Genomic DNA, 27,380 nt, shown 5'->3' on the forward strand with positions numbered 1-27,380 from the left:
CGCACAATTCAGCTACTACAAAATATTCCAAAATTAATAACCATTGTGAGAAATGTTTTCGGGCAATTAAAGAGCATTTGCAAATATTTGCACAATTTCGCAGTGAGCTGGTTGGCTGCTCGCCCTCTCGGATCTGGTTTATAAATATCTGGATTATCCATCCCGGCACATTGCGTTGCTTGAGTGGCTGAATGAATGACTGAGTGACTGACTGACTGACTGAATGAATGACTGACTGACTGAGTGGAACGCATGCGTGGCATGTGTGCGGTCCAGAAAAACCAAAAATAAAAGAGCGCTGAGGGAAGGTCAGGGTCTAAAGTGCCACTTCCGCTTTCCACATTTCCACACAAAAACAAAAACAAAAACAAACAAATCGCCGATGGACAAATGGAGATGGATATGTGCTACTTATCCTTGGATCGCCGGCCACTTGATGCACAATTAGTGGCGCACAAGTGCGGGCATTGAGCATTCCCCGCTTGTTTTGACAAGTGCACACATTTAGCGGAGGAAACGCTCTCGTTATTGTTTCCCATCTTCACGCACAATTTGTCGTCACTAGCCGATGACTTAATTCATTTAGCAGAACAGAACAGAACAGTACGAACATAAATATGTGGTGGATGGGGTGGTGTATATTCCTTATAGAGAAGTGTATGTAGTCGGGGAATCCACCGGAGAATCCGCTCAGTTGCTCGCCAATCGCCAGTCGCCGCGGTCATCGGATGGCGGTCTCATCCTCGTACTTGATGGCGGTATTCGCCCAGGACAGCAATAGCAGTGGCAGTGCCACCGGGAGCGGATGCAGTGGCGCAGCCGCCGACTCCGAGGACTCACAGATGGGCCTGGAAACCCTGGGGAACCAGGGTAGCCACGGCAATCACGGGAGTCACAGGCGGCGGCCGCCGCGCCAGAAGATCAACGCTAGGGAGCGCTACAGGACATTCAAGTAAGTCCTAAGAAGTAATTGTGGCTAGGGAATGGAATCAATCATTTAAAAACATTTTATAAGGAGTCAAAAAACTATTCAAGTTAGAGACTACAGCTTAATGTTTGTTTAAAGTTGTACTAAAATATATATTCATCAACAAAAGATATAATTTTTAAACAAAAACAGCATTGAATTGCAGGGGAAAGCGCAACAATTAGGCAAGTTAATAATTAAATATAATTAATTAATTAAATAAATAATGAACTGCATTTTAATGCGCTCAAAACAAAACTGATAAAAAAAAGTGGTAAATTAATACCATAGTCATATTAAGATTTACCTTGATTTACATCCATTGCGATTTTTATTAATTTTAATTGAAATTAACAATTTTTAGTTATTTTATATATTTATAGAGACTTCAATTTTAATATAAAATTTTTTTATTAAATTAAAAAAGCCTAAAGTAAATGGTTCTAACCTTAAGTCTAATATTTTCTACATGATAATAACAAATAATATCAAATTTGACTATGCAATTCAATATGTTTTGTATTCATTTTAAGGTTTTTGTGTTTCATTCAATATATTTAATATGCCGATATATATTTGTACCACTCAATTTTTGAATCAGTGAGCTTGCAGACCTAAAGTGTTTTGCATATTACCATTTGATAATCTTATCTATTTATGATAGCCCACTTATTTTATTATATTTTATTTTTATTAATTTCGCAACCCAGTGTAAATTCCGCCTACGAAGCCTTGAGAAACTTAATACCCACAGAACCCATGAACCGCAAGCTGTCAAAAATCGAGATCATTCGCCTGGCTAGCAGCTATATAACGCATCTCAGTAGCACCCTAGAAACAGGTACGTTTAAAACATTAATTCATAACAATAATAAGTTTATCTTAATATTTGAATTAATTTCGAAAGGAACCGAATGCCAGCCATGTTTGCTACACAAATACGAGAACGAGGGAATCGCCAGGCGAATCAGCATTTGCACCTTCTGCCTAAAAACCAAATGAAATTGTTGATATCCTGACTATTTATTCATAATTGTACACTTTTTTGTCGTATCTACTGCATTTAAAGTCTTTATTGAAAACCAACTTTGAATTGTGCGCCCAACATCAGCGCCATCTATGGAAATTTTCTGCAACAAGATGTAAGCTGCTTGCAAAAACTGAACTGCTTTCCTACAGTTTTAGTACACCTGTGTCATTTCGATCTCTTAATATTTATTAAAATTTAAATAGTGTAAGCAAAATTAATTTTAAAAAACCTGAAAAAGAAACGTACAACTCTTTGGTTCGTTACTTTAAAAGGGGAAGTGACAAAATAAAATACTTTTCGAATTGCCGCCAAAGTGTCGCCCTCTGCTCGGCTGTTTTACGCAACTCAACAATAACCTGTCATCTCTGTTAAAAATGTCTAAGCGTAATGCAATGCGAACTAAAACAAATGCAATGCGTACAAAGAAGAAGGTATCAAATAAAATAAACATTGAAATAAACATTTTACAGAATGCGTACCTAATATGCTATAATAAAAACAACTAGGTTATTGAATTAACGTACAAAATAACGACATTAAAAACTTAAAATGATACCGCCTAAAATCAAAAACTAGCTATAAACTAGCTGGTTAAGCCACTCCGCTCAGAATAGCTTCTGGATATTTATACCAAAGCAAGAAACGGTCACACTATTTGCGCCAAAAAATTTGGAAGCATAACTGAAAATCGTAAATAGATATTACTAGTTATACTTATCAAAGAAATAAAGCCCCCGCGATGGCCACAAAACGTGTGCTAACGCCCAGTAAGGCGGAAAATGCCACCGCCGACGTGCCGCCCGCCAATCCTCTGAAGAAATTTAAGGAGCAACTGGATTTCGGGGCTGATGATCTGGAGAACATCGATTGGGGCGACGATGATGACTTCGATTTGGCGGTGGCCGGGGCTGTGGACTCCATAAGCAACCACCGACTGGATCTCAGCCAATGGCAGCGGTGCGAGGTGGCGCGGGTGGAGCAGCTGCCCAAGAAACAGGGGCTGGAAATCCACGTGAAGAGGATTTCTGGCGGGGATCCGGAGACGGCTGTTTGCCAACTGCACGCACCCTGGAGTCACATGGCCCTGGGTGTCGGGGATACTGTCTCCCTGCTGGGCAGGTGGGATCCATCTGCCGGTTGCCATGTGATCGACAAGGAGCAGGGCTACTGCGTCTCCCATCCGGATTTTCTAATTTCCGGCACCACAGTCACCGGTTCCCTCTTCTGCAAGCGCAAATCCGTTCTACAGGAGCGTTTCCGGGGCCTGGACTCTGGCAGCTCCATAGTGGGTACTCATCCTGATCATCCGCAGAACCCACCTAATCCCAAGTACATTCCCCTTTTCAGATGGTCATTGGCACTCTGGTGCATGAGTTGCTGCAAAAGGTTCTCCGCCAGAAGCTCTCCCAGAAGAAAGACATCCAATCCGCCCTCCAGGAGATGCTGGCCAGCTCTTCCTTGGCCCATCTACTCTATGCCAGCAATCTCAGCCAGGCGGAAATGGAGTCACAGCTGCAGAAATTCATCGATCCCATTGTCAGCTTTGTGGCCCAATATGTAAAGGGTGAAACACCGGATGTTCTGCTGCCAGAAGTCTATCGCGGTCGCATCCATGAGATCCGCGACATAGAGGAGAACCTCTGGGTGCCGCAGTTGGGGCTAAAAGGAAAGGTGGATGTCTCCGTGAAGGTAAGGAACCATCTGCGCAAGGAGGAAATCATACCGCTGGAGCTGAAGACTGGCCGAGCCAGCTTCTCCATGGAGCACAAGGGGCAGCTGCTGCTCTACCAACTGATGCACTCTGCCCAGGGCAGGGACACCCAGTCGGGACTGCTCCTCTACCTCAAGGAGGGCCTTTTGCGCGAGGTCCCCAGCGGGAGGAACGAACAGCGAGATCTCGTAATGCTCCGGAATGAGTTGGCCCACTGGCTGACACGGGAAGTAGTCATCCCAGCTGAAAAGGAGGATCCCTTGGAGCCACTGCAGCTACCCGAACCCGTTTACCATCACAGCGCCTGCGGCAACTGCGCCTACAACACCATCTGCTCCAGCTTTGCCCAGAGGGACTCCAGTTTGGAACTCAGCGACTCGCATCCCCTCAAGAAACTTATGCCACAGCTTCTGGGGCACCTCAAGGAGCCGGATCACGCCTATGTGCAGCACTGGTGCGGCCTCCTGGCTCTTGAGGAGCAGCACAATCGTCTGTCTTCGCACTCGCGATCCTTTTGGACAGAGGATCCTGTAAAAAGGCAACAGCAGGGCAGAGCCGTGTGCCAGCTAAGGCTAGTGAAGGGTCAAAAGGTTATTTTTGAAGAGGGACGCTATCGTCAGAGCTTGGAGCTCGATGAAGAAGCCGATGCCAGCCGAGATCTCAGTCTCAGTGGGGTATTTTTAGTCCCAATCCCCCAAAAAACTATTCTAATCTTGAATCTGTCTTGCAGTTCGACGTGGGTGAATATGTGGTGATCAGTTCCAGTTCGCGCCTAGCCATTGCCTCTGGTTTTATTGTATCCCTGGAGGCTCGTCGCCTGGATCTCCGCCTGGAGCGCGATCTTAGCCAGCTGTATGGTCAGGAATCATTCATTATGGACAAGCACGAGTCACAGAGCTTTGCCACCTTCAATTTTACCAATCTTGGCCTGCTGCTCTCCGATGGTGAGCGCTTCCAGGAGCTGAGAGACATTATAGTGGCCAAGAAGCAACCGGAGCAGCATAAGGTTCTGCCCAAGATCATACTCACCAAAGGAGCTCCCATGCTGCTGCAATTGAACAAAGTACAAAAGACCGCAGCTCTGCGCGCTTTGACCACCAGCAGTCATCTTTTGATCAAGGGTCTGCCGGGCACTGGGAAAACGCAGACTTTGGTTTCCCTGGTCAGGCTGCTTCATCTCCTCGGCAAGAGTGTCCTCATCACGGCCCAAACGCACTCGGCCGTGGACAATCTCCTTCTGCGTTTGCTACCCTTCGATTTGCCCATGATGAGATTGGGTTCCAGCTCTAGAATTCACAGCCAGCTGGAGGAGATAAGCGAGGATAGGCTTACAAAGGACTGCAAAACGGTAGAGGAACTAGAGAAGGCTCTGGAGAAGCCCTCCATTGTCGGAGTGACCTGTCTGGGCGCTGGACATCCGCTCTTTCAGCGTCGCCAGTTCGACTATTGCATTGTAGACGAAGCCACGCAGGTGTTGCAGCCCACTGTGCTGCGTCCATTGGTGCACTGCAGCAAGTTCGTCCTCGTGGGAGATCCAGAGCAGCTGCCGCCGATTGTCCGGTCAAAGGAAGCCCGCCAGCGGGGAGCGGATGAGACTTTATTCCAGAGATTGGACTCTGATCAGGCAACCGCTGTGCTGAGCCTGCAGTACCGCATGAACAAGACCATCACCCGGCTGGCCAATGAGCTCACCTATGGCGGAGACCTGAAGTGCGCCTCCGAGGAGGTTTCCGTCGCCAGATTCCAGGTGGAATTGTCCAACCAAGCTCCCCGTTGGGTGCAGCGTGCCTTGCTAACTCATTTGGAGCAGGCCGTCACCCTGATAAATACTGGCAATTGCTTCGAACGCTGTCAGGAATTCGTGCAGGCATCCCAGCGACTGGGGGAGACCTGCTCCTCCATTGAGCAAAGCTTTGGCGAAGACAAAGAGGAGAACAGAAAGCATACGGCCAAAAGGAGAATATCAAAATACACAAACTACTGTGAAGCGGGCGTGGTGATGCATATGCTGAGGCAACTATTGAAATCCGGCTTCGAGGCCTCCAGGATTGGAGTGATTGCTCCGTATCGGGCGCAGGTGGAGCTGCTCAAGAAGCTAGCCTCCAAACTGGACCCCAATCTGGAGTGCAACACTGTGGATCAGTTCCAGGGCAGGGATAAGAACCTGATCATATACAGCTGTTCCAAAACAGGCGGCGAATCCGCTGACATGGAGCGCTCGCGGGAGGCAGAGATCCTGGAGGATCAGCGCCGCCTCACAGTGGCCATTACCCGTGCCAAGAACAAGCTCATCCTGCTGGGGGATATCCAGTGCCTCGAGCAGTATGGTCCCTTCCGGCGACTCTTCCAGCACATCCCTGACAGATGTCGCCTAAAGTTGGAGGAGGGGCGCATGGAGTTCGCCTGGCAGCGGATCCAAGAGGACCTCGCCTCTCTGCTGGAGAACTAGGTAATTGTTATGCCTTTGTTGTTTGTATGTTACCATACTTGGGAAATATCATTATTATTTTTTTTTGATTGTTCCATTGGCTGGCTAAACAAATTCTTCTAAATGGTATTCTATAACTAAGCATTTACACTTATACTAAATATATAATACACTTTTTGCCATGTTAAAGTAAATTTATTTATAGTTTGTTATTGGGTTTTTCCGAAACAAAAGTACAAAGAATCTTAAAACAAGAATGCTTTGATTTCTTTCCTTTCCTTTAAAATATAATTGAAAAATTAACTATGGTGGACAAAACGCACTTTTTTTAGCGTTAAAAAAATATAATTTACTTTTTTATGCCTCTTTGATATTATGTATTCACTAACCTGCTTATTTTTGAGAGTATTTAGTAAGGAAAAACCTTTTATTATTTTTAATTTAGCTAAAGGAATGTTGTTTCCTTTTTCAAAGTTCTAAAATATTTGTTCTTGGCTTACAAAAAATATTTTTGGGTGTTTGAAACCCCTTTGAAATTATGAATTTAATAACCTGGTTTCTTTTGAGGGTCCTTAGTGAGGAAAAGCCTTTTATAGTTTGAATGTTAGTCATGTAATGAATAAAGTTGTTGAAACTAATTTCACTGGCTCACAAGATTTCTCAACAAATTCCCTTAAAATATTGTGATTAAATTGCATTATCAGGGTTTTGTTTTGTCCAAGATTTGAGGTAATCCTTTAATCCGAGAGAAAGCTTAATAAACTATTTTCCGTGATGGGACCCTACATGTTCTTGCGACTCCCACCCACTCCACTAAGTAAACGGTCCGTGTGTGTTCCTCCCACCACCTACTTATCTGAATTCCAGTACTCCCGCTTTCAAAACGGAAGTTGGGCACCCCGAGGTCTGAGCTGCTTCTCTGCGTGCCCTGAATATATGGGTACATAAATATGTACATGTACATAAGTATATGGAGACCATATGGAGACCCGGTAAAGGGCTACTTGCAGCGGATGCATTTAACAGCCAGGAGGCGAACGTGAGTCATCCTGGAGATGATTATCGTATCATTATCGTCATCGTCATCGTCAGCCACGCGAGTGTGTTATGCTCGCCCGGGCAAATAGCAGTTACCAAATGCGAGATTGATTGCCCTCAAAGCAAGAAAGGCAAGAGCAGAAATAAAAACGAAACCAAATGAAATGAAATTTAATGAAATGAGAAGACAGCCCTAAAAATAGGTAAAAAAAAATGAAAGGCTGGAATGGAGAGTCGAATACCATAATACTCTTTATGCACTACTTGAATGTTAACCTTAAAGTCACCTAGGTATTATTAAAACTGAATGGCAATTGTATATCCTGAGATTATTATAATTTGGTGTTAGGATTATCAAATATTATAATTCTGTCTTGCTTTTACCCAGAGTAATTTTGGCTCTATCTCGACCTCTTCTCCCTTTTTTTGATTTTAGATACTTTTCAAAAAGGATAAGTAATACCTAATAAATTTACTATTAGTATCAATTTATCTCTATATTTTTGTTAATAATGGAAAAATAATGATCAATAAATCTAAAACCGATAATGATAAAAATGTATATGCAAAATAAATAAGTAATGTACCCCTAACTTACCATCTCACCAGGAAAGTGAGTGGCTTAGTTAGTTTTGGGTCACCTATAAGCCAGTCATTAGATACTTGTAAATATTACTGCACAGACCCCTGATACAAGTTCGAATACCCCTAGAAAGAGCCAAAAACACCAAATAACTATTGGATGGCAGAAAGCGGACACAGTCACATATAAGATATACGAGTTGGGAGTGGAGTGGACTGTTCGGAGAAAGAGGAAGAAAGACCCAGAGCAATAACAGTAACAGTCGGGGGAAAAACAACAACAGTAATGGGCATAAGCAAATCGCTTGATAAAATATTTGAAATTCATTTCGCGCCGCCGCTTGGCAGCCGTTGGCATTTCGATGACAGCATTTAATGCTTATTATGTAAACTCTTTTTTCTGAAGAGGGGGAATTGGGAATGTGGGTCCAAAACAAAGGTCAGCCACAAAATTATTGGACACTGAATTGATTTTGAGTTCCGGCCAAACCCAAATCGTGGTTTCAAAAAAAAAAGGAGAAGAAAAAACCCAGAAACACACACACTATTTCCAACCACTTGTGTGCGCAACATATTAAGCCCATTAACCATCTTCGACCAGCAACAACCTCACCTGTTGCAATACATTGAGCACTCCAATCCCATCCCCAGATGATCCACAAAAGCTCGGGGCATTATAGCATCTATAAGGGGGCTTAAAAACCATGGAAAGATGCGGGCTGGCAAACAGCGAGGGGGTATTTACTTTCGCACAGATTGCCAGGGAAAATTGCACGAACGCAGTTTAATAAATTAAACAGACATTGTTTTGCTTTAAATTTGTATTGAACTTAATGAAAATATCTTTCGGGAATTTGATCTTTCTAGCATTTGATTATGTAATTGAACGTTAGCAAGAACTATTTGCATTAAAGTTGTCGATTTAAACTTAAAAAAAGGGATTCCAAAAATAAATAGGTATTATTTTAGAATTAATGGAACTAATTTAAATCTATTAATTTCAATTTTAGTTGATTTGGACCAATCTATATTTATTAAGATTAATTTAGAAAAAAAAGTGTTTATATATATAATTAATCTTTATTGATAGGTACAATTTAAAATTAATAAGGTTCATTTAAACCTAGAAATGTTTTAATAAAGGAATGCCTAGTTATTAAATTCAAATATAGATTTATTATCAATATGCAACAGTAATCAAGCTATTTTAGGTTTATGTTAAATTAACTTATTAAGTATTTTAACTTATTTACTAAACATATTTAGTAAACTATATTCCAACGCCTTATACTTATTTAGAACACATTAGTACAAAGAAACAGGTTTATTTAATTGTTAACCAAGTTTTTAAAATATATTAAAAAAAACCGTAGGCATTTTAGGGTATTACCCTCAAGCTAAGCGCCTTTGAGGCATAAAACAACATAAAAACCTCTTCGCGTCCACTACTGATACTGTTCAACTTGTTTATATTAGTATTACTACTGTGGAAATCCCTTTTATCATCAACCACAGCCAGAATGCCTTGCACAATACCCATTTACCCCGATAATGGTTAACAATTAGTGACCGATTTCACTGCCATTTAGCGCTAAACCCGCAAAAGTGTGTCCATAATTGATAATTTTCTGGTCTGGAGGCATAATTAAAGCAGCGCCATTAGTTTGTAGCGCTTTTTGTTTGTTTTGCGGGCAATTTTAGGGCAAGAACTGAGTTCGCTTGAGTGTTTTCTGCTGTTTCTCTGCTGTTGGCAGTTAACTTGGCCAAAAGTGCCCATGTTAACTGGTTTAACAGACGGCTTTTGCGGCTGCGCAGCAACTGGTTGTTGGGCTGGTGTTGCTGTTGCCGCTTGGCCTCTGTTATGTCGCATGTTGCTGGTTGCTGGTTGCTGGTTGCTGCTGTTGGCCACGCTTTTTGGCCACCAAACGGATTCAGTGCAGCGGCGACTCTCGAACGGTATTGTTGGCTTAGCGGTTATTCGGCATTTGGAAAAATTACTCTGTTTTTTTCTTTTTTTTGGCCTGCCTTAACTTCGTGGCTGGAACTTTTCTTGCATTTTCACCATTTTTTTTTGTTTAACTTGGCCCGCCTGGTTTTTTTCTTTTTTTCTTGTTGATTTTGCGTGCCTCGAGTGAATGTGGAAAATTTTGCAGATAGTTTTTCTGCGATTCGATATGTGTGTGCGATTTAGTTATTCAGTTATTGGGCCAAAAAGAGCGCCGCCGCGCCTGGCCGAAAGTGAAAAACTGAATGCGCAGACGTGTGTAACACAGTTTTTACTTTCGGCCTGGTTTTTACATATTTTTTTCCCCCTTTTTTTGGCATCTCAGTTGGTGTTGTTGTTGCTGCTGGGAGGCAGTGGAGCATTTAGCCAAGATCTGTGCAGATTGCATAAAATACAGACACAGCAGCAACAGCAGCAGCAGCAGCAACAACAACTGCAACCGCATTTAGCCCAGTTTACTGAGCAAATATTTTCCAAAAGCTAACGACAAAAAATCTCACACTAAATCTTAGCGCTATTTTTTCCTCCTCGTCGTTGTCGTCGCGTTTAACTGAAATAATAATAACAACAACAACAACAACGGGAGCAGCAGCAGCAGCAACAGCAGCAACAGCAACAGCAGCAACATCTAGCCCAAAGGAGCCTTGTATTGCCACCTCGACCAGCAAAAAGCCGCCAAAATGCTTCCGGTAAGTGGTTGCAGCAACTAAAATGTATGAAAAAAAATTGAAAAAAAAAATCCGCGAAACAACTCTCGGCCATATTAACTGCAAAGCTGAGAAATCATTTTTATTTCGCTACTTTTTGCCGCTTTTGTTGCCCGCATTTTGTACGCAATTAGCGCAAATCTGGCCAAAAGCCGTAAATATTTAGTCCAGTTCGGCATATCGGCACTGGATTTCCTGGCCCCCAAAAAAGGGGAGCTGTGGTGATTTTTCTCTCGCTTTTTTCTTCGATTTGCACAACCTTGGCAGGATCCGAAAGTTGTTATCCTTGCCCAGGGCCAAAGAAACGGATTATATATGAGAAATATCAGGAAAGATCGACAAACTGGTTCCTCTTCGTTCTAGTCGAAACTGAATAATTCATCGAGGCCGCGTTTTCGATTTCGTTTGCCCGGTTTGACTTGATATTAAAATGTGTATCTTAGATGATTGCATAATTAATGTGTGACACATCGTGCTGGGCGCGAAGAATTCTTCTGGGCTTAGATATCAGTAAAAAAAGTAAAAGTTTTTTTTGACAGTTGAAGAAGTTGTGCTAATTTTGCTGGAATATTTCTAAAACCTTTTGACATTTAAAATCAACAAAATCTAGACCAGATGCCAATATTTTAAAGTGTCTTTAACAGCCTATCTTCTTTGCACATATTTACATATGAATTCCAAAATCAAATATTTTATAGCCTTACGATTGAGCCATTTCCACATTTTAATTTAATTTACACTTGTCTAAGCTTCATTTTTGATTTAAAATTTTCTGCTTAGCCTTCCGAGAAATAAAACGCTTGATTAGTTATCATTCAGGTGGGGAATTCACAAAAAAAAAGTGAGAGGATTGAGAGATGCACGCCCACATAAATTGGTCTAAAAATCTCTTTTACGATCTCTAGGCATTACATAACTGCAACTTTTACCCGATTAACACCTCTGAAGACGTCGAAGACGTCAACGATTGCAATTCCCATGCTAATCGAATCGATCGAGTGCAAAACTTTCAAACACGAATCCGTAATCGCCGAGAGATGTGTACATTGCACGCATATTAAAGATATTTTAAAGATACATCCCCGACTTTTACTATTTAACTAGCCTAGGGGCCCGAATCGAATCGAAATATAATCGAAATGAGGCTGTACACATCCGCTTGGACCTTCGATGAGGCATATTTCTGGCCCGAACCCATGATATTTCTCTGTGGCTCATGCAAATTTTCAGCTGCGCATGCGCAGAAAACTCGTTTAGGAATTGTTTTTATTTTTTTTAATGGCCCGTTTTGTGTTATTTTTGTCAATTTTCGGCTTGAACTTATTTTTGGCCACGTTTTTTTCTGAATTTTGTGGGGGCGAAACACGTTTGGCGACAAGTGCTGGAAAGACTAGCCAAAATGATGAGTCGCATCTCATCACAACTTCAATCCGTTTGACGTCAGTCTGCAAATATGCGTGAGAAGAGGAAATCGGCTGCGGCTTTTGTCTACCAAAAACAGGCGGAAATCGTTGGCCCAGCCCCAGAAAATAAGCCAGCGAAAATTGCCATTTGCAAATTCATGCAACTAGAGAGCAATAAAAGCAACGTCAAAACTGCATCTGCAACATTGTAAGTTGCAACGCCAACGCAGCCGCACCCATAAGACAATGACAGTGAACTGAAGATCCAAGACGAGTCGAGCCAATCCAACCAGATACAATCCAATCCGAAGCGATCCCAAGACGATCTCCATCTGCTTTATGCACATATTTAGTGAGCCGCCTATTCAGTGTCTGATTTTCAATTCAATGCCCTTTCCAACGGTTGCCTTGATTGCCACAAATTCCTGACAAAAACTATGCATTTGTAGTGCTTAAGCGCCAACAACCAATTTTTAATCAACAACGATATGCATTATTTTTTATGAAAATATATAGTTTTTTTTAATTTTTATTATACTATATTACTATTATATTTATAAAAATATATAGTTTTATAAAATTTTTATTTTTCTATAATTTTATTTCCATGACGTAAATATTCTAAGAATTAAACAAATTGTACTTAAATATTTCTGTTTCTAAAAAAGGGAAAAAATATAGTCTTTCTATTTTATAAGTAGAATTTTAAGCAAATGCAAAAACATATTACAGTACATTAATTTTTTTTGTATTAATTTTACTGATAAAATGACTTGCTTTTTCTAAATATACAAACTAAATAATACCATTTTACTTATCCCTTGGCATATTATTAATATACTAAAATAAATATCTACTTGTTTTCAAGCCAAAGTAAAATATAGTCTTTATATTTTAATCGTAAAGTTATAGGCAAGCACAAAAAGTTGATTAACTTAAACCAACATTTTATTGAGTTCTGTATGATTTATGGGTTTTCACGAAATTTTATAGGGGTTGAAAAGATTTATCGTTTTGTCATGCATCCAAACTTATAAATAACTAAAACTCATTATTTTTTGCATTGCAATAAGTTATAAAAAAAGAGTCAGAGTCATTAAATAATGAAGAGCTTCGAGTCTACTACTCAAAGATGTAATACATAAATATTGAAGCTCCCTGCACCCCGAAGATGCTGATCTCAAATCGAGGGGAATAATCTGACCCCGGAGGTGGCACATCCGCCTCGGAGTCGTGGAAAGGTTTTCAGATTGGCAAATCGGAATTCGCAGCCGGCTAAAAGTGAAACCCGATGAGCGAGGAGAGGTAAAAAGTGAATGTATACACGGGGTATACATATTGAAATTGGCGACCTGCGGGGGGTGATGCGTTTTGGCATTTTATTCAAAAAGCATTATAGAAGAGTGTCATTAAGTTACCGGTTTTTGGGCTATTAAACCACATTGGCCTGAAATTCCAGCGTTCCCAGTGCAATCGCTTTTGGTAATTGTATCTGTCAGATGCACAGATACACGTGCATCGGGATCTGCCTTCAGTTTCATTGCAAAATTTGCCTCTTTTTTTTTTTTGTTTGGGTTTTCTGCTCGTTACGTATACGCCACCGGCACCAGGGGGTTAAGGCGGTGCTGGGCGGAGGAAGGGGGGGGGGCGGGTTAAGAGCAGAGACATGCTCCAGAGACCGCCGGGATGATTCAATTCCATGACAACGACAGCGACAACAACGCTAACCAGCCATGTCTGCGAATCGCGGGCCAGTCGGGGGTTAAGGCGGGGGTCTACTTCGGCTTTGATTTGGGAACATGCAAATCATTAACACACCGACAGCCCAAGGGGGTGGGAAGGGTGGTCGGTGCTCGGTGCTCGGTGCTCTCTTTGATATCGGAGTCCAGATATCAAACTGAATTCGGTTGCACTTTCGCTGTTTGGCAATCGCTCTTTAAGCCCCGCTTTTAATTTGTGTTATGCCATAACAAATTTTAAAAAAAAATTGTACTTAATGGGAAAATATTTAATTTAAATTTCAGAAAATATGTTTTTACAATTTTCTATTCAATTCCTTTTACCACTTTAAATTGGTAACTCTATTAAACATTTTCAGACCTTTAAATCCCTTGCAAATGGTATTTTAAAATGCTTCATTCCAATTTTTTTAAGCAATCCATTTACATTAAATGCAATAAAAAAATAAACAACTCATTTTTATTTTTATTAAAATATTTAAGACGTGGCAGCCCCTAAAATCTATAATTGAATCCTTTATAACTTTTGTATACCATTCTTATAAGCAGCTTAAATTCCATACATTTTACCATAATGAAAAATTATACAATTACATTTTTATTTTGTTCCATCATTTTTCGTTTATTTTCCTTGGCTTTCAAAATATTTGCGACTTGAAACAAAGGAAAATAAAGAGTTATAAAGCCCAGCTCTTGGCCAATTAAAAAATATATGTACTCAATGGCCGACACTTTCCATCAAAAATCAGATTCCCACCCTTGGAGCCCAGCCTCTGGGGTCTTTTGGCACCACTTGAGACGTAACTGTTAATTCAACTGACAGATATAAGCACATATAGCAAAAGGTATCTATATTTATAAGTATATATGAGTGCAAGACAGACTCATGGATCGGTTATGCGGCCTGAAGGTCAACGTGTTTCGCGGCGGAGAAAAAGCAAGAGTTATAAATTAATTTATTAAGCCAGAGCGCCGAGCTGGCCAAGTTCCACTCTCCATTGGCCGCACTTAAACCCGTTTGCCTGGCCAGCAATAACAAAGCACTTGCTCAAATTCCTGAGTCTTGACCAACGGTCTAACTGACCCCCAATTGGTATTTAAAAGAATGTGACTGCATTTGCCACACGAAACACAAATGGCCGAAACGAAACGGAACGGCTAAGAAAATAAATCACAATGAGGAATGGTGGGTGAACAATGGCCACTTTAATTGCCACAAGGATGGCGTCTAAATAAATAGAGAATTGGTGACAGAAAATGGGAAATTAAAAAAATGGTTACAAAAAATAAATAAATATAACAATGATATTATTATTGTTATAACTATTTTTGAAGAATTGAGTAAAAATGTTAGTGTGCAATAACGCCCAGTGAAATAAAGCCCAGTAAAATAATACCCATTCTGTCTATTATTTTACTATATGTAATATTTATTTTTTTTGGAAACAAAATTTGACAAAGTGGGCGTTATTTCACTGGGCGTTAGTTCAATGGGTGTTAATTCACTGGGAGTAATTTTAATGGGCGTTATTTCACTGGGCGTTATTGCTCACTCTTTTAAGTCTTGGGTTACTCCCTTCAAATAATTAATTGGAAAGCCTTTCTAACTTCTTTCACAACTGCTTTGTTTCTATAGATACCCTCTTTTTTCCACTCTCACTTTCTTTAATTTGTATTAATTTTCGTTTGCTGATTTAAACAATAACCACAATATCAGAATAATCAAAATTTGTTACAATCATAACAAAAAGTTCAAAGTCATGCTTCGATCTAATTAAGTCGAGCCCGGCTAATCGGATGTAACATTGGCATTATCTCTATGGGCACCCAAATCTCTTTCTTAACCCCCTGACGCCCCTCTTAGCCCATTGGGTGCCACTTCACGAGCCCGAGCCGCTGAAACTCATCCCAAATTAGCCAGTGCCCAGTTTTTGACCTCAGCCACTCTCAATCTTGTCTTGGGATTTTCATCTGCAACTCAACTTGAACCTGAATGTGCATCACGATTATGTTTTTTTCTCTGTTATTTTGTTTTCTTCTCGGGTTTTCATGTTTTTTTTCACGGGTTTCGGTGTTTTTGGTTGGCTTGTTGCCGGATGCGCCAGTCAGTTTGTTTCTGTATTTTTTTTTTTGACTTAATAATTTCCACTGGACGAAATTGAAAGTGAGCAAAACCACAGAAGACGAAAATACGGTTTAAATTTAATACGAAAAAAGGCATAAATAAATTGTATACTAAAGCCGTGTTTAAAAGGGCATAAAAGTTACGCAAGATCACCGCTCTTCGATTGAGCTTCTTCCGTTTGGTTTGCTCAAGTTAAAGTTTGGTTTCTTTTATTTGCTGTTCATTGTGTTGAGATGACATAATTGGTTCAAATGGGCAAACGAAAAAAAGAAATGCTCGTGGCTCTTTAACAACTGTTTAATTTGGCCACCGGCAACAAACTATAAAAAATACTAGCAAGTGGTGGTGCAGAAAAAAGTAATAAAAGAGATGAGTTGGTGTATAACACCTACCGTTAGCCCCTGCTAATTTCGCCTGGCTTGCCAATTATCGCTTAGGCCGATGATAATTGCAAAGTAAATGCGGTCCGCCCTACGAAAGCGGGGTTTTTTTCGGGGGGCCGGAGGGGTATTATATGGCATTATATGGTGTAGGGGCTCTGGCATAAGTCCAACTTTCGATTTCACTTTGGAGTGGCGGTCAGTTCGCAACTTACGCACCTGAATCACGCACTAAAAAATGTCACTGGCTTGCCAATTTGCAAGTCTATTGACTTGCAAAAAATGGTTAAGTAATACATTATAACATGTATAAACACAAGCTATTAATTCGATTATTAGATCATTGGATAATCATTTAGAACAGACTTATAGATGTAAGCTTAAATTTCATGATTAATAAATATTTCATATTTTAAACTTTAATAAAAATACGAATAAACATGTAAAATTCCATTATACAAAAATAATAGTCACACCAAAGCAATATTTAAAAATATAACACTCACTCCACCTCATTTATTTGATTTCATTTTCGAATCCCTGCTCTATTCGCTAATTAAAAATATCTTCTTTTTTCCGAAAAACTTTGCTTCGTTAGCCTTTTCTTTTCCACTTCTTTAACATATGATCTTTAAAAATCGCAAATTAAATTAACAAATAATTAATTGATTTCTTGTCTGCATTATATATTTATTAGCTCTTTTGGCACTGCCGATTTCTTTTCAAAAGCTTTCACTACTGTTTTTTTTTTGTTTTTTTGACATAGCTGTATGTTGACAAATCGCAAAAAGTTTGCTTGCCGATATGATAAATGACAGTGGCAAAAACATTTCACTCAAGAAGACGAAGAAACCAAGAAAAGCAAGAAAATAAATCGCTGGAGAAAAAATACATGTGTTGCACTTGCAGTTTTCTGGTTTTCATGCCATGCAAATGCGCTCTTTAATCCTCCGCCGACTTTTCATGGTCAACTCGGGTGTGCGGTCCGAATGTCAATTAAGGTGACCAGACATTAATTATGGTCTTAGCCTGACAGCTGGCCACACTGGCAGGGAAAGTTTATGGCCAAAATAAATGATTGAGCGGGAGTTGTGGGGAATTTGTGTGGGAAACTTGGGATGTTTACTTGAATATGTACTGGTATCCCCAGTTCGATCATGTGATACATTAAAATATAAAAAAGATCGATATGAAAACATGACAACAATTGACTATCTTATATTTCAATTTATGTCTCAATGGTACCGTTTTTTTAATGCAATTTTTTTTGGGCCTCATCGCTGTTTAACCGCTTTGACTTTCGCCAAACATCTGGCCAAAAGTGGCATCCCCCCTTTCTCTTCAACCTGGCCAATCTTAATCGTCTGGTAATTTGCGTTAATGGGGAAAATTGCACCATTAACGGCGACAAATGCAAAGTGATAAGCGACCAGTGGGCGAAAAACGGGGAATACTTTATGGCCAGATCCGATGTCTTGTTAGTTTTGACCAAGTTGACGAAGCACCTTGAAAATGAAACCGACTCCGAATAAAAGATAATGAAGTGCGGAATGGAAATTAAAAATCTCCAACTGACATTTCACGTTTTATTTGCCTCGATTTGATTGCCACTTCATAATTTGCCATGAGTCAGGCCAATCTAAATGGATTAGTTTCAGTTTCTGCGAGTGAATCATCATCGTCAGTGTCCCGGAAGCTGGACACTCAATGGAATCGATTCCATTGGCCGGCATCCCGACTGCTTAGACCATTCAGGCCTTAAATTGAATTTTCACGCTGCAGCGAGCGCAAAAAAGGATAATATTTTGATTCGACAGCAGAGTAGAGCTTAAGTCCGCTAAAATGCGGCGAAATTGGAAATGTTGGGTGGGGATTGGAGCGTCAACAATACCCTCACTTAGATGGTTTGGATTTTATAAATTAAAATGGGAAAACTTAACCCTCTATAAGAACGCACATTAAAAATCAAATAAAAATAATAATACATCTTAAATATCATTATATAAAAATCAACCAATTACCTTAAAAAAATCCAAAAATTAAATCACAGCCTGTTATTTTAAAGGTTATAATCCCCATGCAAATTTTGGGGTGACCCAAAAATAAAAAAATTCTTAAAATAAATACATAATACATAACAAAAACGTTAAAAAGTTCTCTTATGATACCATACCCAATTATGCTACAGCTTACAATCCTTACGCGAAAAGTGAACCCCGTAATTTTGGGGTGGCCCCAAAAAACCAAGCACCCAAAAGCCACCAAAAATTTGATGAAATTCTCATTAAAAGGCAGTCGCAAAATATTTGGCGTGTAATTGGATTTAATGTACTGCCCATTGTTGGGCTCGTGACGTGACGAAAACAATACCGAATCGCGATGATGATGATGATGATGATGATGATAGTGATGTTGATGAGGATGGGGCTAGAGATGGCCAAGAGCTGGTACATCAAGGCAAAATGCAGACAATGGAACCGAAATCGAGTGAACTTGAATTTTGCAGTTGGCCAGGGGGAAAATGCATGAAGTAAAATGCAAATTTTGACATCGATGGATGAGCATTGACATTGATCGCGGGAAGATGTGTGAGTTGGATCCAAAGATGGCATGAAATCGCATCGTTTGGCGTGGGGGATTTCTATTTCTAGTTTATTGGCGTGTACCCGGCCTTGACAGGCACTGTCTTCATTATTGCAGTGGGCCAGTTTCACAATCTATCGATTGATATGGTCGGTTTATATGGCTCAATTGTGTGAGAGAGCGGGAAAACCGCTTTTCAGATGTGATTTTCTTTTTTGTTTTTTTTTTTTTTCGACCACCGTTTGCTGACCCATAATGCATTGATCCAGCGGCCAAATAAAGATGGACATAATCTCCACTTGGGGTGAGATGCAGCATCCGGCGACACATCAACTTTCGCTTTTCCCATCGGTTTTTGGTTTTCGGTGTTTGGTGGCCTCCTGTCACGCCAAAAGGCGATTAAGAAAGCCTCCAAGGAGCAAAAAGCAGAGCACTACGAGGTCTATGGAGATCGGGGGCTTGGGGGTCTAAGTAACCAGCTAACTGGTTCCCTAAGCGAAGTCAATGACTGGGTGACTTCTGCTCCGTAATTGGCAACTCTTGGTCAACGCAAAGTGCGTTGTGTTCGCTGTCTTTATTTTCTTTTTGGCCCGGTCGGGTGGCTTTTCACTTGGCCAAGCGATTCGATTCCGTCGAGGAAAGTTCAAACAAGATTGGCCGATGGTGAGGGGGTGTCATGACCGATGGGTCTATTGGAGATACCAAGCAGGGGGTTGATTAAGATAGGAATTGATTGGTAATAGACTTTAACTTCTTTTACTCCTGTAGTCTAGTTTATATTATATTAATTTGGTAATTAGCTGTATTATGACATTAATTTTATATTTTGTAATTTTTAAATGGTCTTAATAAACTAGTTAATGATTTTAAAAATTTTAAGTAATGGAAGATGGTACTTACTTCAAAAGCAAGCACCCACCTTTTTTTGTAATTTGCCTTTATTTATGAATATAAAATCCCGATTATCAACGATTTTTTAAAATATTTTGTTAGATATATCCCAAAAATAATGAATTTGATTTTTGATTAGGATGTAGAATTGTTTGTTTTCTTATTTATAAGAATTAGTTGATGATTTTTATACTCTCTAATTTAAGATCAAACACATTTCCTGATTGATGAATGTAAGTCTCACAAATATCAAAGAGTTGTTTTAATATTTCTTTGGACCTTTCCAATTGCTTGGCCAATTGTGCCCTTTTGTCTGCCTTCTAAGCCCGATTATTGTGTTCTGCCTCTGGCCATGATTCAGTTTGGGTCGTGGCCCGGTCTGTTTGGTTGCCTAATTGAAAATGCCTTGATGCTGGAGACTGGGAAAAATCTTTCGCACGCTAATCACGATGTTGGCCAACAATGCTCAACTTTCGCACGGCATAAATCCCTGCTAAATGCATGAGGTAAATGCATCAGCTTATCGGCAAAAGATCTGTGGCATTGTGGTTTTGGATTGTGGTCTGTTTTTTTGGCACACCCACTCCAGAAGGTGTTTTTTTTAAGCTCTCGGGACAAGTGGACTGGCCTGTTCGAAATGTCAAACTTTTGTTTACAAAACTCTTCAGCGAGGCACACCCACTACCCCACTTCGCCACTTCTCACTCCTCTTCCCTGCTGCCTGGTGCTAAAATTCAAACAAAAACGGGGCGTATACGCAATGTCTTTGGCCAGACATTGATCTCTGGGCCGTGTTGCCTTTGTTTTATTTTTTATTTTTGTATATATCTTTCTTTTTTTTTTGGGGCGTTGACATTGCGACGCTCTTTGGTACCTGGAACGTGACATGATGTGCGGCACATTCTACGTGCTACGGAAATTTCCAGTCAATTTCCAGGCGGCAGCGGTACTGCAGCGGACCCTCTTTGAATTTTAAGTTGCATTTAAGAGGCAAACTGAACCGAGCCGAACTTTACCTCACCGTATGCCACACAACAACATTTCAGCCAAGTCATGCTTCTCGGCTGTGTGAATGTGTAAATGTAGATCTGGATGGCAGCTGCAGAGCTCGGGGATTATGAATAGCCAGAGCATTATCTGCGGAATTTTCGTTTGAGCCATGAGTGATGGCCAGCAGACCCGCAATTTACTCAAATATCCACACATGATTCACGGGTGTTCGAAAAAGGGGAAAAATAGGGAGCTGCACATAAATTTTCCAGGCAAAAGCAAAATAGGTTTCCTAACACACTTAATAGACATGACTCACTTTCGGAGGAATTTCTCATATATTTTTGGTATCCAATAATGTACGAAGTGAGTAAAAACCATAAGCACACCAAAAACCATAGTAAAAGTAACTATAAAAATCACACCACAATGAAACAAATTTTTAAACTGTTTTAGGTTAATTAAGTGCCTTTTTATGGTATTCAAAAGCCTTGTTAAGTAGCCAAAACTAAGCGTGATAAATGTTCATGAAATGTAATTACATTGAATAGTTACAATAAAATGTATAATAAAGAGCGGTTAATAGTTAATTTCATACTAATAACCATTATTTCATATTACTTTGCTCAACAATTTATGTTCCTGGTTTTTAAATAAAAGGAGTTATTAATTCGAAAAAAGTGGTTCTTAGTTATATTATTAATGATAAACCGTTTTATTAAATGCATAAATTCTTGCACTAAGATCATAATATGAGAATGACTCATTGCTATGATATTAATCATCAATAAAAAGGTTTAAATAGAAAACCAATGATACCAATACCTCTATTCAATTGCATAAATCCTTGAATTTTAAATTGAGCGACTCTCTTAACTTGGGTATAGATAACTTGGCCAAAAGAATCTCTTTGTTGACCCACTTGATGTATGTCCGTCGGTCTGTGAAGCAGGCGATTTCTAATGGTCGACAGCTCAAGTCTCAAGTAATTGCTTCTCATGATCTCAAAGTTCTTGAAAACCGACCTGCTCCAAAATGGCACAAAAAATCGAGAGCAACTCGCTGCGATTTATGAGGCAGTTTTGCTAGACTCGATTCAAGGTTAAATCCAGATTTTATGCAAAGCCAGCTGAGAAATTGTAAATATGTGCGCAATATTTGTGCATTTTTTGCGGGCTTTTTATTTTTTTATTTTTTTTTGGTTTTTTGTCGTAATGCGATGCCTTACGTAAGCAACGGGCTCTCCAGCTGCAGTTGCAGTACACACAGATATGTATATGTGTGCCACACACACACACTCACTCACACACTGGTGGTGTTGCAACTTGTTGTCGCAGCAGCAACATCAGCTAGCTGCAGCAGCAACTTGTCCATAAATTGTACCGCCGCTGGGGCTGTAAATCCGGCCAAAACGATTCTCAATTTTGGCCCGCTGTGGAAGCTGCTGCTGCTCAGGCGCCCTGCAGCAACATCAACGGTGTTGCAGCAGCAACAGCAACAGCAACAGCGACAGCAGCAACACACTGGACCAGGCCACATTTAGCCTGATTTTAATTGCCAACCGCTAGTTGCAATTAAAAGAAAATAAGGCTGGACAAAGCTGAAACTAAACTGAAAACAAATCTGGCATTTGCCTTTAAGTACAGACATGAGTGTTGCCGTTGTTGCCGCTGTTGCTGCTGCTCACTTTGCGTAAAATCGACAAATTTGTCAAGCCAATCAATGCGAAATGCGAATGCGAATGCGAATGCTCATGCGCATTGTACAATCCAAATTGTTGTCATTTCATTTTCATTCAAGTTGTTCAGCTCCGAACTTTTTCTCCATTTATTTATCTATCCATCTATCTTTTTTCTGCTTTTTTCGGCATGCAATTTTATGTAAGCAGCTGCTGCAGTCGCTGCCATAAAGCAATGTTAAGCAATGCGTAAGCCATAGAAACCGACCAAAGCGGCCAACCACCATGTAAATGATGGCTATATATAAATGTAAATTGCCACAGCGTTCCATAAACATATCTTGTTTACCTATGCTGGTCCAATGACCCAATCAAGTGTCCACACACATCGTTTTATAAGTATTTCGCGTCGGTTTGCCTGGCACTGGGTAAATATGCCATTACCCCTCCGCCAGAATTGTCTTGAGTGCTTTCGGCTCTTTCAGCTTTTGGCAAAATGGGACAACAGCCCGCCATCAACAGCTCATCGAGAAGCAAGCCGGATATGGATACGGCTGCGATTTACGGCTAAGGGGGAAAGCTTCAGATCGCTAAACAGCTAAAAAGCCAAGCAACACATACATTTCTGCCTTTTAGCCGGGGCAATTTTGAGGAAGTCTTGGCTGAGAACTGGGCTAAGAACTTGGAAGGGTAGCTATGCATATTCAATAGCCAATGAACAATGAATTATATACCCAACGCTATTAGCTTTTAGCTGGCAACTCGCGACTTCTATTTTTAAACGTATATTTTAAGAATTAAGAATTGTTTAAAAAAACCGAAAAAAGATTATGCTAATTGATATATAACTATGATTTTTTTGAAACCTTTCTTAATCAATGGCTGGAAATCGTAATTTAAGAAAACGATTTTCTATAAAACGCGAAAATAATTATCAACTATTATAATATTAAAAAAATATATATATAAACTTTTTTTTAAAAACATTTGCCTTCCCAAAAAGTATAAATTCATGTTTATCTATTTCTCAGAAATGGATTTATTTCATTTATGTATTGATTTGACATTTTGATATATTTGTCTATCGTTTTATTTATGCTTGACAAAACAAGTGAAACTAGTTAAGGTAAAATCGATGTTTTGTGACTTGTGAACACAAAATGTGGCCTTCAAAAATGATGTTCTTCTCAGACAAGCAAAAGATCTAGCAAATCAAATGTGGTTTTTAAGTTTTTTCATGACTACCCTTTATTTAAAGATAATTGTTTTTGGCGAAAAGAAAGTTCCCCTCCGGCGCGTAACTGCAATTAGCCAACTTTATTGTTCATCTCTCGACACATATTGTATGTATTATACAGCATATAGCCTGCTAATTAGTTATGAGCCTCTTCAATCCAACCTGTTCGGATCTCATCGTTGGCAGATGTTTTTTTTGTTTCTTTTGGATGCTGATGAAGCTGATGATGCTGGTGTCGTGGCTTGATCAATTTTTATTTCCAGACACTTTGTTCGCTATGTGTAAAAATTCACTTCGATGAATGAACGATTACGCAGTGTGTGTGTGAGTCCAGAAAAAAAAGAGTTTATGAAAAAAGAAAAAAAAACCGGCATGGCTCACACACACGCATACGCAATCAAAGTCGAGTTTTTGGTACGGATCGCTTATGTAACCTGGTGTTGTTTCTCTTTCGGTTGCTGACCAAAATCCAAAAAGATTTGGGCCCATTGTGGCTGCGGCTGTTGTAACACTTTGGCATTTTAATATGAAAATCCGTTTACGATATTTATGCGAGAGTGTGACTCACACTGGGCCGCTCCACAGATCCACAAATATGTAGATTCATTAGGTATATGGGATGTATAGTATTGCTTCCTAGTCAGCCGCCCCTCTTATGGCACAAAAATGAAAAACGGGGCGTGGCATTTGCATCTGATTAGCCGGGCGATTTGCATATGAAATTCATCTCGTCACATCATACGAGATGCGATTATGTAAGACGCGATTTGATGGGCGACCTTCATGGGAACCACTTCTTCGAGTTCGTGTCTTTGGTCTTTTGTTTCGCCCAGATTCATGCGAACCTCTCCGATCTCCAATCTCGAATCTTGAATATCCGATCTCCCCCGATCCCCCCTTTGGTTCACCACCAACTATCCAATCCATCGATGTCACTGTGTCAATGCTGATGGCCCCTGGCGATCCGCGGTCTCCGATCTCCGATCTCGATATGCTAATTGGACTGCCCGCCGATGGCTTCCGCCTCGTGCTGGCCCAAGTCTTTGGTCTCGAACCGATATAATTGTCGTCTTAATTGTCAAAATTCCTAATGTTCTTTTTCCTCCATTGCAGTTCCGGCGTGGAGCGGCCTGGCAAACGCTCTTCCTGCTCTGCGCTCTCGCCTATTGCATAAACGGTAAGTGATTATACAACTTAATATAAATCTATATAATAGAACTATAAAAAAAGTATAGAATGTATGTTAAACAGTGTTAACTTTTCAAAAAAGAGTTAGTATATGCCATAAAGGTGTCCCAGCCTGAATACAATCAAATGTCATTTCTCAAAATGGAACACTATACTATATAATATTTTATATTTCGGAATACTTATTTCCATGTTATTAGTTATTTTAAGATATTTTCACATTCAAAATTTTTCTTATTTAATTATATCAAACTTTGAAATTGAATAAATTATATGCTATATTAAATTTTTTCAACAAATAAATTAACTTAACATCGGGAAACTATCTTTATAGATATATTATATAATATTCTTAGGCAAATATAAAATATATTAAAATGCTACATATCTGGAATAAATATATAAATAAAACCATTTATAGATGCACCTTGTTTTAAAGATAATAAGATTCAAAACCTACCGCATTTTTTTTTTTAATAATTGATTATGCTGCTCAGACCGTCACAAAACCATTTCGTGTAAATTACGATTACCTCAGAAACAGAAGCCAAGTCCATACCTTTGTTAACCTTTTTGGCCTTTTGATATATTTCCTAATTAATGCAAATCCCCGACCAATTTGAATTATGCTCCATGACCCGTCACTAAACCGTTTTCCATTCCACACCAATTGAAATGCCATCGAAAACAGAAGCCAGCAGCGAGGGTCGCGTGGTCTGCTACTACACAAACTGGAGTGTCTATCGGCCGGGCACCGCCAAGTTCAATCCGCAGAACATCAATCCATACCTGTGTACCCACTTGGTGTACGCATTCGGTGGATTCACCAAGGACAACCAGATGAAGCCCTTTGACAAGTACCAGGACATTGAGCAGGGTGAGTGTTGGGCAGTGCAGACACGCCCCCGTCCTTCCGGCAAGTTAATTTGACTCGGCTTTAATTTCCTGACCGTCTGACGATGATAGGATGCTGTCAACCCCCTAGCTAACGAGTTACCTCCCTCCATTCCGCTCCATCCAGGTGGCTATGCCAAGTTCACTGGACTCAAAACGTACAACAAACAGCTGAAGACCATGATTGCCATTGGCGGCTGGAACGAGGCCAGTTCCAGATTCTCACCATTGGTGGCCAGCAACGAGCGTCGCCAGCAGTTCATCAAGAACATCCTGAAGTTCCTGCGACAGAACCATTTCGATGGCATCGATCTAGACTGGGAGTATCCGGCGCATCGTGAGGGTGGCAAGTCCCGAGATCGAGACAACTATGCCCAGTTTGTCCAGGAGCTGAGGGCCGAGTTCGAAAGAGAGGCGGAGAAAACCGGACGCACTCGCCTCCTCCTGACCATGGCCGTGCCCGCTGGCATCGAGTACATCGACAAGGGTTACGATGTGCCCAAACTGAACAAGTATCTGGATTGGTTCAATGTACTGACCTACGATTTCCACTCATCCCACGAGCCATCGGTCAACCACCATGCACCGCTCTACTCGCTGGAGGAGGACTCCGAGTACAACTACGATGCCGAGTTGAATATTGTGAGTTGGAATCGAAATAAACCATTAATTCGCTATAATACTCATTCATAACTACAGGACTACTCCATCAAATACTACCTGAAAGCGGGTGCAGATCGGGACAAGCTGGTTCTGGGCATACCCACCTACGGGCGATCCTACACCTTGATCAACGAGGAGAGCACCGAACTTGGAGCACCTTCGGAGGGTCCAGGAGAGCAGGGTGATGCCACCCGCGAAAAGGGATACTTGGCATACTATGAGGTAGGTTTACCCAGATGATAAATGTAATTGGAAACCCCTAACCCACTGTAATCTCCTCCAGATCTGTCAGACCCTGAAAGACGATCCCGAGTGGACTGTGGTGCAGCCGAATGCCAATGTTATGGGTCCCTATGCCTACAGACGGAACCAGTGGGTGGGCTACGATGACGAGGCCATCGTGCGCAAGAAGGCCGAGTATGTGGTGGCGCAGGGACTGGGTGGAATCATGTTCTGGGCCATCGACAACGACGATTTCCGCGGCACCTGCAACGGAAAGCCATATCCCCTCATCGAGGCTGCCAAGGAGGCCATGGTGGAGGCCCTGGGGTAAGGAAGAATATTTATTTTAAGCCCGTACATTACTTTAATCCTCTCAAATCCCCTCCAGACTGGGCATCAACGAGGTGGCCAAGCCAAGTGGTCCGCAGAAACCCTCAAGATCCCGCAGTCGCGATAATGCCAGCACCAGGAATCGTCTAAATGGCAAGACCGAAGCTCCAGCCAGCTCCAGGAGGCCAAGTGCCACCAGGAGGCCAGCTGTGAGCTCCACCACCCAAGCACCCCCACCGAGCACCACCTTTAAACTGACTGAAGCCGAGGGATCCTCTCTTTACATTGGAGGCAGGGCTTCTACCACGCCACCACCACCAACGACTCCGGATCCGGGCTCGGACTTCAAGTGCGAGGAGGAGGGCTTCTTCCAGCATCCCAGGGATTGCAAGAAGTACTACTGGTGTCTGGATAGCGGACCATCGGGTCTGGGAATCGTTGCTCACATGTTCACTTGTCCATCGGGACTCTATTTTAATCCGGCCGCCGATTCATGTGACTTTGCCCGCAATGTGCCCTGCAAAACCAAGAAGTAAGTACATTTTGCATTACTTTTTAAGGACAACTAACACTAAACCCTTTTTATTGT

General features: G+C 40.8%; 3 protein-coding genes across 13 annotated transcripts in view; all 3 read left to right on the forward strand.

Moving 5' to 3' along the window:
* Positions 1 to 701: 701 nt before the first annotated feature.
* On the forward strand, positions 702 to 2,255 carry LOC119557289 (transcription factor 15). Its single transcript, XM_037869980.1, has 3 exons — positions 702 to 952; positions 1,678 to 1,808; positions 1,875 to 2,255. Exons 1-3 carry the CDS (start codon positions 729 to 731, stop codon positions 1,967 to 1,969), a joined length of 450 nt encoding a protein of 149 aa, XP_037725908.1. The 5' UTR covers positions 702 to 728; the 3' UTR covers positions 1,970 to 2,255.
* A 391-nt stretch (positions 2,256 to 2,646) lies between these two features.
* On the forward strand, positions 2,647 to 6,500 carry LOC119557621 (DNA replication ATP-dependent helicase/nuclease DNA2). Its single transcript, XM_037870446.1, has 3 exons — positions 2,647 to 3,282; positions 3,345 to 4,382; positions 4,439 to 6,500. Exons 1-3 carry the CDS (start codon positions 2,737 to 2,739, stop codon positions 6,155 to 6,157), a joined length of 3,303 nt encoding a protein of 1,100 aa, XP_037726374.1. The 5' UTR covers positions 2,647 to 2,736; the 3' UTR covers positions 6,158 to 6,500.
* A 3,196-nt stretch (positions 6,501 to 9,696) lies between these two features.
* LOC119557619 (serine-rich adhesin for platelets) overlaps positions 9,697 to 27,380 on the forward strand; it is a 37,763-nt gene continuing 20,079 nt past the window's right edge. For all 11 annotated transcript variants that reach the window (XM_037870438.1, XM_037870427.1, XM_037870429.1 and 8 more), the window contains exons 1-8: positions 9,697 to 9,712; positions 10,274 to 10,450; positions 24,608 to 24,671; positions 25,374 to 25,559; positions 25,704 to 26,218; positions 26,276 to 26,461; positions 26,523 to 26,788; positions 26,850 to 27,323. In XM_037870438.1, coding sequence (XP_037726366.1) covers positions 10,442 to 10,450; positions 24,608 to 24,671; positions 25,374 to 25,559; positions 25,704 to 26,218; positions 26,276 to 26,461; positions 26,523 to 26,788; positions 26,850 to 27,323 — 1,700 coding nt within the window. In that variant the 5' untranslated portion in view covers positions 9,697 to 9,712; positions 10,274 to 10,441. The remainder of the gene's footprint in view (positions 9,713 to 10,273; positions 10,451 to 24,607; positions 24,672 to 25,373; positions 25,560 to 25,703; positions 26,219 to 26,275; positions 26,462 to 26,522; positions 26,789 to 26,849; positions 27,324 to 27,380) is intronic.

The sequence above is a fragment of the Drosophila subpulchrella genome, chromosome X, assembly GCF_014743375.2.
Source record: "Drosophila subpulchrella strain 33 F10 #4 breed RU33 chromosome X, RU_Dsub_v1.1 Primary Assembly, whole genome shotgun sequence".
Lineage (NCBI taxonomy): Eukaryota > Metazoa > Arthropoda > Insecta > Diptera > Drosophilidae > Drosophila > Drosophila subpulchrella.